This window comes from Archocentrus centrarchus, chromosome 15, assembly GCF_007364275.1.
Source record: "Archocentrus centrarchus isolate MPI-CPG fArcCen1 chromosome 15, fArcCen1, whole genome shotgun sequence".
Classification (NCBI taxonomy): Eukaryota; Metazoa; Chordata; class Actinopteri; order Cichliformes; family Cichlidae; genus Archocentrus; species Archocentrus centrarchus.
The window spans coordinates 3,062,085-3,082,190 of NC_044360.1; the positions used below are offsets into that span (position 1 = coordinate 3,062,085).

At 40.6% G+C, this 20,106-nt stretch overlaps 1 protein-coding gene across 1 annotated transcript; it reads left to right on the top strand.

Annotated features, from left to right (window-relative positions):
- Nucleotides 1-6,994: 6,994 nt before the first annotated feature.
- On the top strand, nt 6,995-9,437 carry LOC115793684 (uncharacterized). Its single transcript, XM_030748780.1, has 3 exons — nt 6,995-7,130; nt 8,443-8,630; nt 8,740-9,437. Exons 1-3 carry the CDS (start codon nt 7,044-7,046, stop codon nt 9,137-9,139), a joined length of 675 nt encoding a protein of 224 aa, XP_030604640.1. The 5' UTR covers nt 6,995-7,043; the 3' UTR covers nt 9,140-9,437.
- Nucleotides 9,438-20,106: the final 10,669 nt, after the last annotated feature.

Consider the following 20,106-nt stretch of genomic DNA (forward strand, 5'->3'; position numbering starts at 1 on the left):
CTTTTCTTTGCTAAACTCTTCTTTTGATTGCTTTCTTGTTCTACCTAAATCCACCAGCAAGTCTCTTTGTCCTCTTTCTTCTGTCCAGAGGATACCAAACACCAGTTTCCTTCAGCACTCAGTCATCTTGTAATTTTTTCTTCCACCAAGAGCCTTTTTGAACTCCTCCCTGAACTCTGCAACATCCTTTATTCTTCAGCTTCCATCATTCAATACCTTCACTCACTTCCTCTTTTTCCCTCTAAAGTCATCATGCAGCTAGGCAGCATCTGATGGCAGTCTGTAGGATTTTGAGTTATTAACTCAAAATTTCGAGCTAATAACTCAAAATTTCGAGTTACGGATGGCTATATTAACTCGAAATTTCGAGTTAGCACAGCCAATCAGGATGCAGGAACGTCATTTCCTTGTTACTGGAAGCAGAGGGCACAGGCGCACTCGGATAAAGACTGTGCTGCATTGTCGCCAGGGTTTTCAGGTAGAGATGCAGTCTAACGAGTGGTAACTATCTAAAAGGTATGTAATCAGTGCAGATTTTTTCCGTCATGCCTCACTTATATGAAATATTTTCACACCACACGCTAAGATCGGTCTGGGGGTCGATGTTGAAGCGGCGGCATGACGGCTCTATGTACACAGCTTGGCTTGGCTAGTCGCCGTGCTAACGTTTCCTCATTCCGCTGTGAAAATAAAGCAGATGTTCAACGCATGTTCCGCATGACTTTTCTCCAAGGTCATTCGCATCCCACCTGTCATGACACTGTGCCCCAAAATTTGAGAACCACTGTATATTAGTGTTTAATTGCAGGGAAGGTATATTACCCAGGAAGTTATATTACAAGCTTCTCAACTACATTAAATACACTAGACACCAAGACTTGATGATCATATGGTGGATTCATAAGTGATCATTTGTACATGTTTACAGCATGGAAGACCTGTCTGACTTCTTGAGACGAACAGAAATCTCTGAGGAAATAATACAAACCCTGGAGAATGAGAAGGTACATAATTCTAGTTTTTTTTTTAAATACTACTTTTTTCATTCAATATATAATTGTATTTTCAAATATATATATGTGTGTGTGTGTGTGTGTGAAAGTGAATTATTTTTCCCTCTGTAGATCGATGCCAGTGTTATAAATCTGATGTCAGATGAGGAGCTGAAGACTTATCTACCATCATATGGTGATCGCCTTGCAGTATTTGGATTTTGCAGACGGCAGGGCAACAGCCGAAAGTCGACGCTTTTTGAACATCTGAAAACCAAATTGTCAAAAAGAAAAACATTAACAGTTGGAGAAATGTACCATGTTACAAAACTAAATATCCTTTTGTGGTTTTACCTGACCACAAAAAAAAACAAACAACGCAGCCCAGGTTTGCAATCATCTTCTTGAGACTAAAACTCCTCTTCTTTTACTGTTGCTACAGCTTCTTCATTTGCTCCTTTTGAACAAGTCAGCCCTGATGTGACACAAACTGTAGACACTCCAGACAATAACCTTTCACTCTCTTCCATGTAGTCTGTAAGTGATAACTCTTCTTACAGCAGTTACATTGTTTTTGTTGGACCTGTCTCTGACAGTGAGTCAATAAATTTGGATGACACCCTGGTTTTAACTCCACAACCTGGCCCAACCAGTGAGAGAGTGAAAAAAGTACTCGTTCACAGAGGGCAGGTAATGCCAGAGCTCATTTCACTTTTTTGTCCTAATGATCTCAAAGATGTTGACATTAAAATACAGCAGATGGAACACCTGAAAAAGCTTATGATCATGGAGGAGTTGTAAGAGACTGTGTTTCAGAATTCTGGAAGGAATTCTATGACCAGTGCACCACTGGAACTGCTTACAAAGTGCCCTTCTTAAGGCATGATTTTCGGCAGCAGGACTGGGAGAGTGTGGGCAGAATCATTGCATTTGGATGGGCCACAGAGAAATATCTCCCTGTGAAAATGGCACCTGCCATTCTGGAACAAGCTGCCTTTGGATATGTGAAGAGCGATATTGTGCAGAATTTTCTCAAGTTCATGCCTGAATCTGAGCGTACAGTATTAGAGGCGTGGCAGTCAGATTTTAGCAGTGTAGACCAAGAAGAACTTGTAGACATACTTGATAACCAGAGCTGCAGAAGGATGCCAACAGCCTGCAATGCTACCGAAGTCCTAATGGAGCTTGCACACAAAACACTTGTCCAAGAGCCTGCCCATGTCATCGAACAGTGGGCCAAAACACTCAGCACTGCAGGTGAAAGCCTTTGTGATCTGTCTTCAGTATATGAAGCCCTCCAACCAAATGTGAGAAAGGTTCTCAGGTGTTTCACTTTCCCTGAAACAATGACGACCCATCAGAAGGTTATTCAGAAATACCTAACTACATATGTGAAGAATGTTGAGAAGCAACATTTGTGCTTGTTCCTCAGATTTTGCACAGGTTCAGACTTATATCTTGGAAAGAACATCATTATTGCATTTAACGAACTTGAAGGTTTCCAGAGGCGACCTGTGGCACACACATGTGGATGTGTACTGGAGCTGTCAATAAATTATGACAGCTATCCCGATTTTAGTTCTGAGATGAACAGAGTGTTGGAATCCAATGTGTGGGTCATGGACATTATCTAATACTTTAATTCACAAACAGTGGATCTGGACCCACAGATTTGTACAAGAGATTGTATTTGAGTTGTGCACTAAAACAAAACTGTTACAATGTGAATCACATGTTTCAAAACTGATTCCTGAGAAAGTTATTGGTGAAACACTAATTGAATTCAACTTGAGGTACAAAATTAGAGACTTGAATTTGTGTGTTCTTATTACAAGGCAATATGTTTTTAAAACACTTGATTAATGCGCTTCTGCAGAGGTGTCAAAGTGGCAGCCTGGAGGCCTTTTTATAAAAATTCCCATTGCCTCAATCAGCATCTGTGCATACCAAGTTAAAATTCAAAGCTATCTTTACACATTTATACATTTTTTCTATAATTTTATTAGCCATACGCAACCCAAAAAAAGAAGGAAAAGCTTAATTTAAATCTGACAGTTTAGTTATCTAACGTTATAAAGTGAGATTTATTATAGTGGCTCCTCAGAAGTTACAGTTTGAGACCCCTGCAATAATATAGATAATATATCCAACATGTTCTATTATAATGCACAAGTTTAAATGTTTACAAGTTCAGTTTTATATTATATGCCAGTAATTCAATAGTTATTTTTTGTGCACCTCTATTCAGCCATCTGGGTTATGGTGACTATGTTGCTAAAATGAGCGGCCATAAATCATAATTGATATATTTTTATTTTGGACTTCAGTGAAATCAACAAGTGCTCAGCTGGGGGTTGTTTCTTGATGCATCAGGAGGGATAAAAGTCTTGTTTCTCCCTTCTTTCATTGCACTGCATGACTGATTTTTTTTTTTTTTTTTTTTTTTATTATTATTACAGGTTTTATTTTGGGGGGTTAACTTTTTTCCCCAATATTTTTTCAGCTTTAAACCTTAATGTTTTTGGTTCATAGAATTTTAGGCCACTATGTTCTTATTTCAGAAAGTTTAGGACATCTTTGTAAAATCTTGCCATTTTATCTGTTCTTATCTTGAATTCTTTGATATTTTACAAGTTTTGCACATTTTTGATTTGTGTAGTCACTTTTTTTTTAACTTACTGCTCTGGATTAAATGTTAATTGCTAAGTGTCCCTGTTTTTAAGATTTGTGTATTATAATAAAGTATTCAAGGAGACTACAATGACAGAGCTCAGTTTGCTCATTTTTATATATATTTTTGGACAGACAATCTGAAAAACACCACCTTGCTTAGTTAAGCTCATCTATGAGCTACGAAAACACAATTACACCAGCGAGTAGAGAGAGATTTTATATATATAAAAAATTTAAACAACCAAATTAGTAATTTAACAACATTATCAGAAACAAAATATTAAACATCAAAAATGAGTGAACAAGGATTAAAAAACATCTTCCAAAAGCTAAAATCATAAATCCACCATCAGACATATCTCTTTACCATAATGATCTCACCAAATAGCAGGTTTGACAGGCAGCATGTGTAAGATTTAAGCCTTTGTACATCAAAAAACTGGGATGTTCTCTTTGTGCAGACAACAATTACTGTAGAAACAACAACAAAAAAAAGCCAATAAGCCAGAGGACTAACTGTTCCTAAGGAAGCACAAAGGTTAAAGGACGTGCTTTCAACACCTCTGTCAAATGCATAAATATGTATACCCTTTAGGGCAATGTCTCCAACTGAGCAAGCATGAGCTGCCTTAGCTGTACATACAGATCCACTGTATCAAACACATCATTTGTGAAGTCCAGAGCATGTTCAGCCATCAGTTCTACACAGAGATGAAACACATCCTCATCACATGGAAAGTCTTTGAACACACATGCTTCAAGGCAGGCTTCAATTTTCTCCATATTGACATGTGGAGACAGTCTCTGGGGGGGCATACATAAAAGACGGTTGACCATGAGGACTGCGGGAGTTGTGGACTGGGCGCATTCTGTGGTCGTTCCAAGCCAAAGCAACTTCGTTTATCTCTTCCTTGATGACAAAAATACACAGAAGTAACATTTTCAATTTAAACATCTACAAAAAACAACTAACTTATGCAGAAATTATGTTAGATTACGTGACACCATTATTGTACCTTTGTAATGCAAACTTTGTTATAATTTCGCTATTTGAACTACATGTTAATGTATATACATAGGAACAGTTGTGGCTTAGATCATGGTGTATGCTTACTATTAGATACATTTGTATGCATTTTAATTTATTTTTAGCTAAAACTGTATATGTATAATATGGGGATTTGAATACTTATTTATGTATTAGTTTTGACCCACTATAAATGATCATCAATTTCAGAGACACGTATAAACCCACATAATGAATTTGTAATATGTGTACCTTGATATTCATTTTAATATATTTATCTGAAAAAAAGAGATCAGATTTAAAACTATAATTTTCACGTGTACTTTAATGTATACAATATTTCAGCATTATGCCAAAGGCCATGTATGCTGCTAAAACAGTCAGTTACAACAGATATCAGTAGGTAAACTCACCTGTATAATGTGAAGAAAGCAGAACTGGACCAATGATTTGTCCAAGAACGAATCTGAGAAGTGTCCATCCTCTCTTAGTTTGTCAAACAGGTCGATCCAGTACTGGACACACTGACTTCGTAAGATTAGCCACCATCTTTCAACACGCTGATTTCCTGTACTTGCTCCAAAAGTGACATGATCAGTTTCTGAATCACTGTCTGAAAAATGTAAAAACCTTTGCATCTGGGCCACATGGATGTTTTCTGTTCCTAAATCTAATCTCACTCGATCAGGGCATCCACCATGTTGAATCACGGCATCCATGTAGTAACCAGCAATCACTCTGGGGTCATTATTTGTCTTGTAAGCTTCAAGCCATAAAACACTCCTTCAGAAGCCGTCAATACATCTACTTATTGCAATTCCAAATGGCTTAAGCTTATCGTATCCGTTGATGTGCCACACATAGTTGGGGCCTCTGCTATGATACACTCACCTCCACAGTCGTCTACGGGACCTTAAATCCACACCTTCACCGTCGAGTAGACGGAGCAGAAGACGAACTGTTTCTCTGTCAGTCACAATGTCATTCATCCAACACTTCTGGTGCATCCAGCGATATCCTTGTGACTGACCTGACTTTTCCAGTTATATGTCCATATATATTTATTACACATGGATTAAAAAAAAATGTCACTTCAATAATAACTTTAAAAGAGCAATAAAAAATCATTCCTCCAAATAAAAGATCTTTAAAAATAGCTTTAAAAATAGATCACACTGGAATTTCACTTCTCAGTTTCTATCCAATTTTACACACAGAGCTTCACCTGCTGCCGCTGTTTCAGAAAGGTTTCAGCTGAACTCTGAGTAAGAAAGTGTTCTTTCAGATGTTTGTCTGACCATGGAGCAAATAAAATGTTATTTTATTTATATAATTGAATCCAGCCTGTGCAGGAGTGGCTTCAGGGTTCCTTTATTAGAGGGATGGAGTGGAAGTGTTCATTTTTAAATGTGTATAGAGAGAACCTGAAAATATAAAACTCTCCACTCTGAATGTGAGTCAGTGTTGGGGTGTAACGTACATTACCACAACTTCCCTGTTTAAGACAAACTCTAAAAAAGTCACAGTGCATGTTTCACCAGCTAGTTCAGGTGGAAGCATTCTCGAGGCAAGTACCTTAAATGTTTCAATTTATTAAAATAATGTTTGATGCTGTGTTCTTGTGGGTTTGCAGTGAACTTCTGTGTAAATGTAGTAGGGTCTTTACCTTATAATATAAAGCGCCTTGAGATGACTGTTGGGATTTGGTGCAATAATAATAAAACTGAATTGAGCTGAATTGAGGGATCAGTAATTTTCTACAACGTAAAAGTAAATATGTATTTAATTCTGAGGAAGGTAATAATACAGCTGCCTATACATTCAATTAATTTTCTGTTAGCTAATACATACTTAATTAAAACAATTTAATACAATATTCTCCTCCTCTGTACAAGGAATTTCTGAATTATTGATACAGAGACGCGTTACCATTCATGCATCAAATGTTTTGTCTCAAGTGAAACCACATCAAAGTCACTGCACTGCTATTATTTCAGTTGAAATGTCTGAACACTCACGCTGTACTGTGCTGTTTACCCTCTGAGCAACAAGTAAATCTGAGCTCACTCACTGGAAAAGTTTGGATCCTTCAAGGTTTATTAAACTGGTTTTCATCACAGTTGATTTTGTTACTTTGGTTCAAAAAACCATTTCAATCAACTTTATTTCAGACACAAGTCCAGATCGCTACAAGCACAGTTTGGACTCTGACATTTTTATTGTCACTTTATATGCTGTTAATATGCTGCCTTATCCACCAACTGCTATTCCAAACAACTATTTTTTTGTCCTTTAAAGAGAAGAGTAAATAATTCCTTCCGAAAAACACCATCACTGAGAGTCAGCCAGAGATGGAGGAAGTCAATGTGGTGATGTGGATCGATGTCTGTGGCTGTCTTCCTTTGACCGTACTGATCATCTGTTCTGTGTGTCGAATGGTACGTAAATAATCACTTAAAGTATTTTATGTCTGTTAGTGTGTGAACAAGATGAAGAGTGTGTAGCTATTTAAAGATTTTAATGATTATTTTTTAAAACTTCATTAAAATGAAGTTATTTTAATAACTTCATTTTAATGATTAAATTCGGAGGTGACACAAACACATTCCTGTTACTGCTTGTAGATTCATCTTCAGATATTTTTATGTCTGTTACAGCTGCAATTTTGGAAATTATGTGACTACTTGAGTGAATATGAGGCAAAGACTTTAAAACTGAACTAAATGTAGTTTAAAGTGAAAGTTTAACATTTATGAAAGCTGACTGCAGAGAGTCTGTTCAATGTGTCAGTGTGTTGAGTTACAGACATTAAATGATATCTAGCAACATTTTGAAAAGTGCAATGTTGGAAAATTCAAAGTCTGAACCTACTTCCTGTTAACTCAGTAATCACATCACTGTTAGGATCCGCATCTTTTAATGGCCACCATTAACAACAACAAAAAACACTCCCGACCACCTGTTTACACAAGACCCCACCCATAGACACATGCGCAGTAGGTTACATACAACTTAATACTTCCCACTGAAAATCAACGTATTTTCAGTTCCTCTACAATTTTATTTTCAATTTCTGTTCCCTGCTTTTTTCCTCGTTGGACGGCAGCTGAATAACTACATTTGAAAATCAATCACAGAATTAGGATTCCAGCTTCATCTAGTGAAAATTCAAGATGAGTCAAAGATGACTATCCCCAGTACAAAACAAAAGAAGAAGAAACAAGATGGGGTTTTAGTGGGAACCAGCGGTGAAGCTAAAAAGAAATGTCGAAATCACTGGTGGTGGATATTTTAGTGCAGAGGCAGGGCAGAGGCTGCAGCACATTATGGGGCTCTACACTGAATTTACCATTTCAAATGCCTGTAAGAAGGTTGATCTGAAATACTGGTAGTTTTCAGTTTCTGTTTAGCACACCAGCATATAGTTAGAGTACAACCTAACCCTGAACCCCCTCCCCCCCTTAAGCATGTCACTGGTGACCTGCTGGGTATTAGCAGGCTAACATGAGCAGTGGTGTGAAAATTCAAGTTTCATCACAAAATTAGTGCCAAGTGCTGCCAATGGCATCCTACTCATAACATGCTACTGATGACTTAATACTAAAGTCATGCTCAAAGATTTTTTTCACGACCCTGAATGCAGTAGCAGCAAGTAGAGAAAAAATGAACTTATCACACATCCCTAAAAGTTCAGACATGTCTTCTTCTTTCACTTCATTCCTGTGACTTTAATGAATATTTTTTCTGCAGGTGCGACGGGAGCATGTTCCCGTCATCTATTACACAAACGTCCTCATCGCCAATCTCATCCCGCTCAGCATGCAAATCATTTTGGTGGCAAAACTGGATTACAATAAAAACTCCATAATCTATCCGAGTATTTTCTTCTGTGGTGCGATGGCCAGTCTTTACTTCAAGATGTGCATTGCTTTGGAAAGGTACCTGTACTTAAATGGATCTGAACTTTATATTTCAGTGTGAAGCACTTTACAGTCAGAAATGTATTATCTGTACTGCAATAATCAAAACAACTGTCTTCTGTTGCAGGTATTTTCTCCTCGCCTACCCCCTGTTGGACTGCATCAGACAAACTCAGGGTTCTGTGCTGGTCTGTGTGCTGGTCTGGGTCCTTTGTGTTGTTAGTGTTCCTCTTGCCATAGTCTTACAAGATTCTTCACGCTTAGTTATTTATGCCCTCCTCCCTGCCCCCCTGTTCATCTCCTGTCTAGCTGGGACCCTCAAAACTCTGCCTGCTGCCACCTCAGTGCCTCGTGAGGAAAAACAAAGAGTTGTAGGAACTTTGGTTTTGTTGCTGCTTAATTACTTTGTGATGATCCTTCCCATAATCATCTGTAAAATGCTATATTGTTCTTACTTTTATATCGCTTTCATCTTTTTTCTACTCAGTCCTTTTGTAGACTTGATTCTGTTTTTCTTCCATGTGTAAAGGTCACATTGACAAGCTGCTGGCGTGTCTCTGCTGTTGCAGCTTGGACAACATATCAGCAGTGTGACTGACGGGAGCACAGAGAGTTGGGTTCATTTAAAGGAGACAGGGAAAATGGGGAGCACATTGTGGGAGAGATGCGTTTTTTTTCAAAATTTTCAGAGTAAATGACCCAGGTGAAAGATTCCAGCAGACAAAAATAACAAAAGGCTCATCTTTAATTATTTTGAATACAAAGTCTAAAATGGGAATGAACAGAAACCTAAAATGATCACAGGAATCCAGAAAAAAAAAAAAACAGACCAGTGACATATTCCAGAAAGCCAGTTTACCTAAAGACTGTGAAACTTTCCTTTTAAGGAAACAGAGTCAGTTACAGGGAAACAGCTTGCTTGACATTTCTTATAACATGTTTACTTTTATAAAATTTTATCTTCATTAAAGACTTGGAAAGCTGCCCTGCATTTATTCTATCAGTTAAATGTCAAACAGTTATTATTGCTTAACTCTTATCTGCAACTCAATAAAACACCTCTGGTGTCACTCTGACTTTCATGTGTCTTCTTTTTCTCAGTCCACTGAGAAATTGGAGCTCTGCTCTTGTGAATCGTGATGTTGGAGCTCCATTGATGTTGGCTTGCTCTCTTTACTCGTGCACTTGCTTAACTCAGGGTGAACATACTCTGAAACAGAAAACTCAGAGTTCATGGTTAGACTCACAGTTTGTGGAACCTGCTTCCTGGAATAGGGCCTATACAAGGGTGAAAGTAGTTTTAAATTCTTGTGTGTGTGATTATATATATATATTTATTTATTTTTACTTTACTGTTGCCTACCTGTATAAGGCAGAAATTAGAAGCACTTGACAACGTGGAATATATTTTTTCAGTTGTTAAGGAACTGGGATGTTTGCACATACTGTACACTTAACACAACTGATGACCACCTTCACGGAAACAAAACTTCTGGAAAGAAATAATCACCAAACTTTCTCAAACCTTTGGCCACAGCATCCCTTTATCGCCTTCTGTCTGCTTACTTGACAATCTAGAAGAACTGAACATGAGCTTCAAACAGACCCAAACACCGCTTCTTGTGGCCCCGACTATCACCAAGAAAACAACTGCTTAACTGGAAAAACAGGAAAAAGCTGAGTGCATCACAATGGCTAGATCTTCTCACACAACACTTATCAATGGAACAACAATCAGCAATAGAAAAAAATCAATTTGAATATTTCAATAAAATATATTCCATAATTCTAAACGCCATTTTAATGCCGGTGAGTTAATGTCACAAAGACCAGGGGAGGAGAGGGGAAATGGGAGAACCTACTAATAAAATCATAAAATGACAGTTCAGTTGTTTTCGTGGTTTGTATTTAAAAGTCTGTAGATGATAAGTGATTTATTGTTCATCCTGTCCCAATGGAAGCAAACGTTTTTAACGTCTGTGGACCACCTGTGTAAAATGACACAGTCCATTAAATCAAATGCACCAATCCCCTTGGTAGCCACTGTGTTTTGTGGTAAATGTGCTCTCGTGTAGCGTAAATGAAATCTAAGGTCATAAGCAGTGTTTTCAAGCTGTGCTGTGTTGTTGAATTTGAGAAGAATAACATGAAACACAATTAGTTAATCTCTCTTTGCTTTTAATTGGAATATTTTGTAACAAGGAGACAGACATTAAACATAGCGGTGAACGTTTTGAAGGCTGGCCGTTGATGAAAGCCTCGAGCTCCGAGGGAAGAGAAGCTAAAGAATTGAGGCAGCAGCATAGCATGAACACTTAAAAAAAAAAGCTATTTATTAACTGATTAAGTCGTGTTTTAGAGTGCTTATTGCTAGTGGTTCTTAATGACGGCTTTACAGCAGACAACCGCTCCCACTCTTCCAGGTATTGTGTACTGGCGCAGAATTTTATATATATATATATATATATATATAAACTAGGGGTGGGACTTTAACGCATTAATTTCAATTAATTAATTACGGGGAAATTAACGAATTAAAAATTTTAACACATTTTAATCACACTTTGCACCGGAACGTTTCTCAGTGCACGAGTTCCCGGCATACAGATTATATCGATGCACGATGTCAAAAATTCAGGACCCGGCCCACGTAGACCTTTGCAGCCCAGGAAGACCGCAAAGGCCGGAAGCGAGCGGCTAGCCTTCATATCAGCGTCGCTTGCCCTCACCTCTGCATGGCGCCTAGCATCGTGAGTGCAAAGCACAGCTGTGTAAAAGCAGCTGGTTAAACGGAGAACGAACTTTTTCCTTTTTTGTGGTTTAATTTTAATCTTAAATTCAAAATAAGCTGTTAAAACAAGCATAACACAATTCAACATCAAGGAATACAGCTGAGCGAATGATTAATTTCCAACTATATTAAGTGAGACATTAATGCTGAATAAAAGTATCCACTTATGCTTAACTTTAATTTCAGGAGTTTGCTTATCACAGGAGCACTTCCACCCTTCGTTGGTCTGTGTAGTAGACTGGCGGGAAAATAAGCAACATTTTGAAGTTTAAGCTTATGTATATTGATTCATTCATCAACCAAACTTAAATTAATATTTATCATGTTAAATATTCAAATGCGATTAATTTTGATTAATTAATTACAAAGCTACTAATTAATTAGATTAATTTTTTTAATCGAGTCCCACCCCTAATAAAAACATGATATGTGCAGGAGCACACCACCTCTGATTCATGAATAAAGCCAGACTGACCCTCACCTTTTTTTTTACTACTAGCTTTAGCATCTCTGACCGTATGAGGATGAAACCAGGTAGATCATTAGAGTCTGAGTTGTTTGGACTCAATCATGTTTCAGTAAAACACATGAGACTTCATGCGTCTTCTTCCACAGAGCCACGTGTGTTTCTAGCTACATAATAGTAGCCCAGGATGGAAAAAAAAAACAAAACCTGTTAAACAGGCCTGTTTACACTGTTAAAATGTATGCAAGTTTAAATTTCTACCATTGCTAATTAATTTTTATATAATGAACAAGCTAGACACACACACACACACACACACACACACACACACACACACACACACACACATCCCTCAAAACCATTAACGTTCTGGCCTAAACCTGTATGCTCACAATGTAAGTATGGCTCACGATTACCTCCAACAAATAAACAGTGTAGGTATATTATACATTTTCTGAATCCTTAGAGTCCTGTGAATATTGCAGTGGTTGACTCTTGTGTCCCTGATGTCCCTGGATGCCACAGGGCTAAAAGAAATTATTTTCTTTAGTTATAAAATAAAATTATATATTTCCCCATAAAATTATGGGGAAATTTGAATTATTTGTGGTTTAAAGAGCTCTACTAACCTCTGTGTTGGTCAGAGAGATCCAAAACCTGGCTCAAATGAAAGCCACAAGGGTCCCCTTTAAAATGATACCAAACACTATATTCTAGACCTCTGATAAATGTCTGTACCATGAGCCTAAACCATATGCACAGTGTCAGAAAGCAAAATTTTTCTTGAGGGGTTGTTAAGCAGGTAACTGTGACAAAGCTACCACTTGGGAAGGGCTATCATACCAAAATATCATCTACAGACATGTAACTTTTCAAAGCTTATGGTTAAGTTTTGCCACCCCGAGATGGACCAAAAAGTGGTCTGACCCATGCAGCAACTCACAATTGATTGCACGTGTCCAGTGATGTTACCAGACCAACTGGGCAGGATAAAAGTCAGTTTAGTGTTCAAGTGGTACATGTGCATCAAATTTTTCTCCACGAGGAGACTGGGAAAAGGAGAACCATCTGCCTGAGTGGAACAACTCGGTATGGATCATGGATAACAGGATCTCTCTGATTGGACGTGGGGGATACCTGATTTACCACGGAAGTTGGAAGTGGGGTACATGCAGAGCAGTACGAACTCAGACTTTTGGAGAAATGTCTGTTCCTGTGCGGCAGTGAGAATGGAACCATGTAATTCGGATTATTGGAGTTTTCGCCATTGAGAGTGCCCAGCAAGACTGTTAAGGCTGTCAAAGTTATCAGTAACAGCCTGTACCAAAACAGCTGGACTTACTGGGAATTCAGCCTCCCCTACCTGGCCTTGAGACAGGTGGGAAATCTCATTCTCCTGGAGTTATGTAAACAGATGCTCTTCGCCCTGCCTATCCTGTCTCTTGTGACCTGTGTAAGCTGGTATCCTAGCGAAGTGACTTGGCTACTGATGGACATTATTCCACCTCTTATCAGAAACTGTTCAGTTGAGGACAGCTGGAAGGCTCCATAGTATCCTGGACTTTCACGTCAGCCGGCTTCATTTTAGCCTAAAAAGGCAACAGGTGAGCTCTTCCGTTTTGGAGCAATGGTGCCAACATTGGAAACAGAGGCAGAGCCAGAGCCAGAGGAGTGAGAGTAAAAGGAAGAGGACGTGGAGGACCAGGACAAGGAAGGCCAAGGACCATAATCTCTGATGAGATCCGAGCCACTTTGGTTGACCATGTGGTCAACCATTTCAAGATGGCGCCGGTGAGGTCGGCTGCCGTCACGACTGCTCCGACAACTTTTTACCTGTTTTTAGTTATTTCACAGCTTTTTATTTGCTATGATAGAAGTACTCTTATTTCTATTAATCTACAATCCACTCACTGTTTGCCGTCTTTAACGGATTCATCGTGGCCGAGGGAGATCCTGAGGAACAACAAAGGACGGGACACGAAACGACCCCGAGGAAAACGAGCCGGTGTCAGGAACAAGCTGAGGGCTAGGGCACATTGAGCTCCCCTGCCCAGTATCCTGTTAGCCAACGTCCAGTCCCTGGACAACAAGCTCGATGACCTCCGTGCCAGGATCAAGTACCAGAGAGACATTCGGGACTGCAACCTTCTCTGCTTCACCGAGACATGGCTGAACCCAGCGGTACCGGACCACGCCATTCAGCCGGCCAAGTGCTTCTTGGTATACCGCATGGACAGAACAATGGAGTCGGGAAAGTCAAGAGGAGGTGGTGTGTGCATGATGGTAAACAGCAGCTGGTGTGATAATACCGGCATCATCACTCTTGCACGCTACTGAACACCTAACCTGGAACTTCTGGCACTCAAGTTTCGTCCTTTCTACCTTCCTCGGGAATTTACTTCGGTTATTGTCAGCAGCGTTTACATTCCACCTCGGGCAAACACGGACACTGCACTATGTGAACTTCATGACACACTCACACAGTTTCAGACTCATAACCGGGACACTGCGCTTATTGTGGCTGGTGATTTTAACAGTGCTAACCTCAAACGTGCAGTGCCAAACTTTTACCAGCACATCACCTGCCCCACCAGAGGACAACGGACACTGGATCACTGCTACACTCCGTTCAAAGACAGTTACAAGGCACAGTATCATCCACCGTTTGGGAAATCCGATCACGCCGCCATCTTCCTCATGCCTAAATATAAACAAAGGCTGAAGCAGGAGGTTCCAGCTCAGAGGGAGGTCACGCGCTGGACGGAACAATCAGTGGCTGCCTTACAGGACGCTCTGGATGGCGCAGACTGGGATATGTTCCGCGAGAGCTCCGCCGATGACATCAGCGTGTTTACGGAAGCGGTTGTAAGATTTGTCGGGAAACTGGTGGACGATACGGTGGAGAAAACTGTAGTGAAAACTTTCCCCAACCAGAAGCCGTGGGTGAATAAAACTGTCCGCAGTGCTCTGAACTCTCGCACTGCCGCCTAGAATGCGGCACTCATCAGCGGTAACATGGAGGAATATAAAGCTGCGTCTTACGAAGTACGCCAAGTGGTGAAAGTGGCGAAGCGGCGATATGGGGTGAAAATAGAGACACAGTTTCAGCAGAGTGACTCTAGAAGCCCACCCTCCAGACTGGTGAGTGACGCGTCTCTGGCAACCGAGCTGAACAACGTCTACGCTCGCTTCGAGGCTGCAGCCGGCAACGCTAACAGCGCGAGTGATGCTAACAGCGCGAGCGATGCTAAAAGTGCTACCGGTGTGTCCAGCATGCAGACGGAGCTCGTCGGAACGCAGGAACCCCTCATCATCAGGGAGAGTGATGTACGGAGAGCCTTCAGGAGAGTGAACACCAGGAAAGCAGCAGGACCGGACGGGATCGCCGGCCGAGTCATCAAAGCCTGCGCGGACCAGCTAGCACCGGTGTTTACGAATATTTTCAACTTATCCCTGACCCAGGGCATCGTACCAGCGTGCTTCAAACAGTCCGTCATCGTTCCAGTCCCGAAGAAGAACCAGCCAGCCTGCCTCAATGACTTTCGCCCAGTGGCCCTGACATCAGTCGTGATGAAGTGCTTCGAGAGGATCATCAGAGACTTCATCACCTCATCACTTCCGGACTCTATGGACCCCTTACAGTTCGCATACCGCCCCAACCGTTCCACAGATGATGCCATCACCTACCTCCTCCACACCACACTAACACACCTGGACGCTGGGAGGGGAAATTATGTTAAAATGCTGTTTGTTGACTACAGCTCAGCATTTAACACGATTATCCCCTCTAAACTAACCATCAAGTTGGAGAACCTGGTACTTCACCCATCCTTGTGTCACTGGATCTCCATCTTCCTGACGGACAGAACACAAGCTGTGCGGGTAGGAAAACACATCTCACCCGCACTCACACTTAGCACTGGCGCCCCCCCAAGGCTGTGTCCTGAGCACCCTGCTGTACTCACTGTACACATATGACTGTGTGGCCACTTCCAGCTCTACCACCATTGTCAAGTTTGCTGACGACACTGTTGTAGTGGGCCTGATCTCTAACAATGATGAGAGGGCCTACCTAGAGGAGATCAAACACCTGGAGGACTGGTGAGAGAACAATAATCTCCTCCCTAATGATAGCAAGACAAAGGAGTTGATAGTGGACTGCAGCATAAAGCAGGAGAGGAACTATCACCCCGTTATGATCAGTGGCACCGCAGTGGAAAGAGTAGACAATTTCAAGTACCTTGGAGTTCACATCTCTGAGGACCTGTCATGGTCTTGCCACACCACTGCATTGGCAAAGAAAGCCCGTCAGTGTCTTTATCACCTTAGACGCTTAAGAGACTTCAAACTACCATCCAAGGTGCTTCGTAACTTCTACACCTGCACCATTGAATCGATCATTACGGGAAACATCACAACCTGGTTCGGAAACAGCACCAAGCAGGATGGGCAGGCTCTACAAAGGGTGGTACGTTCAGCTGAGCGCATAATCCGGACTGAGCTTCCTGACCTGCAGTCCATAAACGGTGCTGGACAAGGGCCAGGAGGATAGTAAAGGACCCCAGTCATCCCAGTAACGGACTGTTTTCTCTGTTGCAATCTGGGAAGCGGTTTCAGAGAGGAGCCAAAACAGAGAGGATGAGAAGCTTTTTCCCACAAGCTATTCAATTCCTCAACGAACATAGCATTTAGGACTAATTTACACAACGTTAGACTTATATGTATACGCACATGTATATATGTATATATATGTATATATGTGGACATAATGTATGTGTATATAAGTATATGCATGTATATTGTTTTTATGTGTATATGTATGTATATGTATAGATTAGTACTTGTATATTTATTATTATCACACTGTATAGAATTATGTAGCATCTGCACTGCTGTCGCTTTACGCACTGACTCACTCTAAATTGCCCCTTGTAATTATATTGTTAATTTTGTTTACTTAATTTAATTTGTTCTTTTTAATTATAAGGTTTACTTAATTTAATTTGTTAATTTGTTTAATTTGTTCTTTTTAATTATATTGTTAATTTTTCTAATGTTTATATACTTATACTTTAAATACATTCTATTTCTGTATAATGTATTTTTTTAACTATTCTGTAGTTTTGTAATCAGGGTGGCGGAGCAGTCACAAAAGCATTTCACTGCCAGTTGTACTGTGTATGACCAGGTATGTGACAAATAAACCTTGATTTGATTTGATTTGGTCTAACAATGAGGGAAGCTGGGCAAAGAGTACAGCCATATTTGAGCAGGAACACTGTAGCATTCATCATCCAGACTTTCTGAAATGAGAATAGGTTAGAAATCTATTCTCACTAGAAAACTGCAGTACTGCGTATCAATACAGTACTCTGAGTACAGTAGTACAGTATTGCCTGTGGACTGTTCTGTAAGACTGTAAAAATAAAGTATGTTTCAAGTATTTGTGAAATGTATTTCTAAACAGAATTTACAGTATTTCCTTTTTGTATTGCAGAACTGAAACATTACTAACACAAGGTGGACAGGAGCGTCTTTCTGTCATCACTGGGATTCCATTCTGATTCGATGGGCCATCGGAGTCTAACCACCAAATAGATTAATTGAATTCTGCATATCAATAAATAATGTTCAACTTTTCCAAATGATCTCTCCTCATTGAAGTGTAGATCTCTACTCCCTCCATCTTCTTCTCAGAAAAAGATTACTCAGTGAGGTTAACAACCACTAAAGGCAACATTTACTTATGGTATTTTACTTGTGGTATTATTTCTTAGAAATACAGTTGAGTGGAAATTACCTTCCCTCTAAAGGGGAACTTGGATGGATATTCTAAGTAAAAGACTGTATAGCTTGAGAACTTCACTTCGCAATTTATGATAAAATGTTACACAGAGATCTGCTGCCAGTCTGAGAGAGGATATGTTTGACCTCTTGTCACGGCTGGGTGCAGGCAAGGCAGGGAGGACCCCAGTGCAGGACACGGCGAGAGCAAGGTTCGAGAGAGGATTTATTGATACTTTCAATAAATACAAGACAGCAAACTAAGAACTGGAAACTAGAAAACTAGAGGACAAAACACACAGCGAAAAACTGACGAGGACCTGAACACTGAATTAAACAACACTGAGACTTTAATACACAAAGGAAACGAAGGGTTAGGGGAAACAACTGGGAACAACAGGTGAAATGAATGACACTAATGACAAAGGGGAAGCAAAACTAAACACAAAGCACAAGGAACACGAGACTGTCAAAATAAAACAGGAACTGACTAAACATAACAGATACTAGTCTCTGGAGCTTGAAAAAGGCGACTGGACTTCTTTTTGTTTCTTGAAGACGTTTCACCTCTCATCCGAAAGGCTTCTTCAGTTCTCAACCAAATGGTGGAGAGACCCAGGTATTTAAACCCCTGTGGGCGTAGTCCCCTGGAGGTGGTTATGACCCTCTATTGATCATGTGCTTGAACACATGTGCCCAGGTGTGAAGGGGGCGTGGGTCATATTTAATCAGTGGTTTCAGTTGAAACCAATTTAGGACTCCGCTCCATTGTTTCCTGTGGCCTATTGAGGTCACTGGAACAAAGGTGTGAATGGGGGTTGAGACGTCTGGGAAGGGAGCTCAGGACAGCACTGTAAGCGGGGGAAAGCTGGTGACGTAATCCACCTCCTCTGTTCAATGATGGTTGTTCACAGTGGACATAGATGGCTTCTTTCACTCCTCTTTCAAACCATCTGTTTTCCCTGTCCAAAATGTGGACATTGGCATCCTCAAAAGAGTGCCCTTTTTCCTTCAGATGCAGATGTACTGCTGAATCTTGTCCTGTCGAGGTGGCTCTTCTATGTTGTGCCATTCGTTTGTGAAGAGGCTGTTTGGTTTCACCAATGTAGAGGTCCGAGCATTCTTCACTGCACTGAACAGCATACACTACATCACTGATCTTGTGTTTGGCGGGTTTGTCCTTGGGATGAACCAGTTTTTGTCTTAGGGTGTGACTTGGTTTGAAGTATACTGGGATGTCATGCTTGGAGAAAATTCTTCTGAGTTTCTCTGACAAGCCTGACACATATGGGATGACAATGTTGTTCCTCTTGTCCTTCCTATTCTCTGTAGTTTGTGTTTGGCCTTCATTCCTGTGCATCTTAGCTGATTTGATGAAGGCCCAGTTGGGGTAACCGCATGTTTTGAGGGCTTTCTTAATGTGTGTGTGTTCCTTATGCTTCCCTTCTGCCTTAGAGGGAACACTTTCCGCACGGTGTTGTAGGGTCCTGATCACCCCAAGTTTGTGTTCCAGAGGGTGGTGGGAGTCAAAGAGGAGATATTGGTCTGTGTGTGTGGGCTTCCGGTAAACTTCAATGTTGAGGCTTCCATCTTCCTCGATAAGCACCGCACAGTCCAGGAATGGTAACTTGTTATCTCTGGTGTCCTCCCTGGTAAAACGTATGTATTTATCCACTGAGTTAATGTGACGAGTGAAGGCTTCTACTTCTTGGGTTTTGATTTTGACCCAGGTGTCATCTACATATCTGTACCAGTGGCTAGGTGCCTTCCCTTTGAAAGAACCAAGAGCTTTACTTTCCACTTCCTCCATGTAAAGGTTGGCTACAATGGGAGACACTGGGGAGCCCATGGCACATCCATGCTTCTGTCTGTAGAATCCATCATTGTATTTAAAATATGTTGTGGTAAGGCAGAGATCTAAAAGTGCACAAATCTGATCTGGGGTGAAGCTGGTTCTGTTCAGTAAGGAATCGTCTTCCTGTAGTCGTCTTCTGACGGTCTCCACTGCCTCAGTTGTAGGTATGCAAGTGAAAAGTGAAACCACATCAAAGGACACCATGGTTTCATCTGGATCCAGTACAAGATTCTGGACCTTGTTAGTAAAATCTGTAGAGTTTTCAATGTGGTGGGGTGTGATGCCAACAAGCGGTGATAAGATGGTGGCGAGGTGTTTGGAAATGTAGGTGACCGAGTTTATACTGCTGATAATGGGTCGAAGTGGGACTCCTTCTTTGTGGATCTTTGGGAGTCCATAAATGCATGGAGTGGCTTCTCCAGGGTACAGGCGGTAGTAAGTGGGGCGGTCAATGGCTTTTTCCTTTTCAAGTTGTTGCAGGCAGCAAACAACTTTTTTCTTGTAGTTGCTTGTGGGATCACGTCTCAAGACCTCATAAGTATTGTTGTCACTGAGGAGTGTAGTAATTTTGTTGTGGTAATCCGATGAATTCAGCACA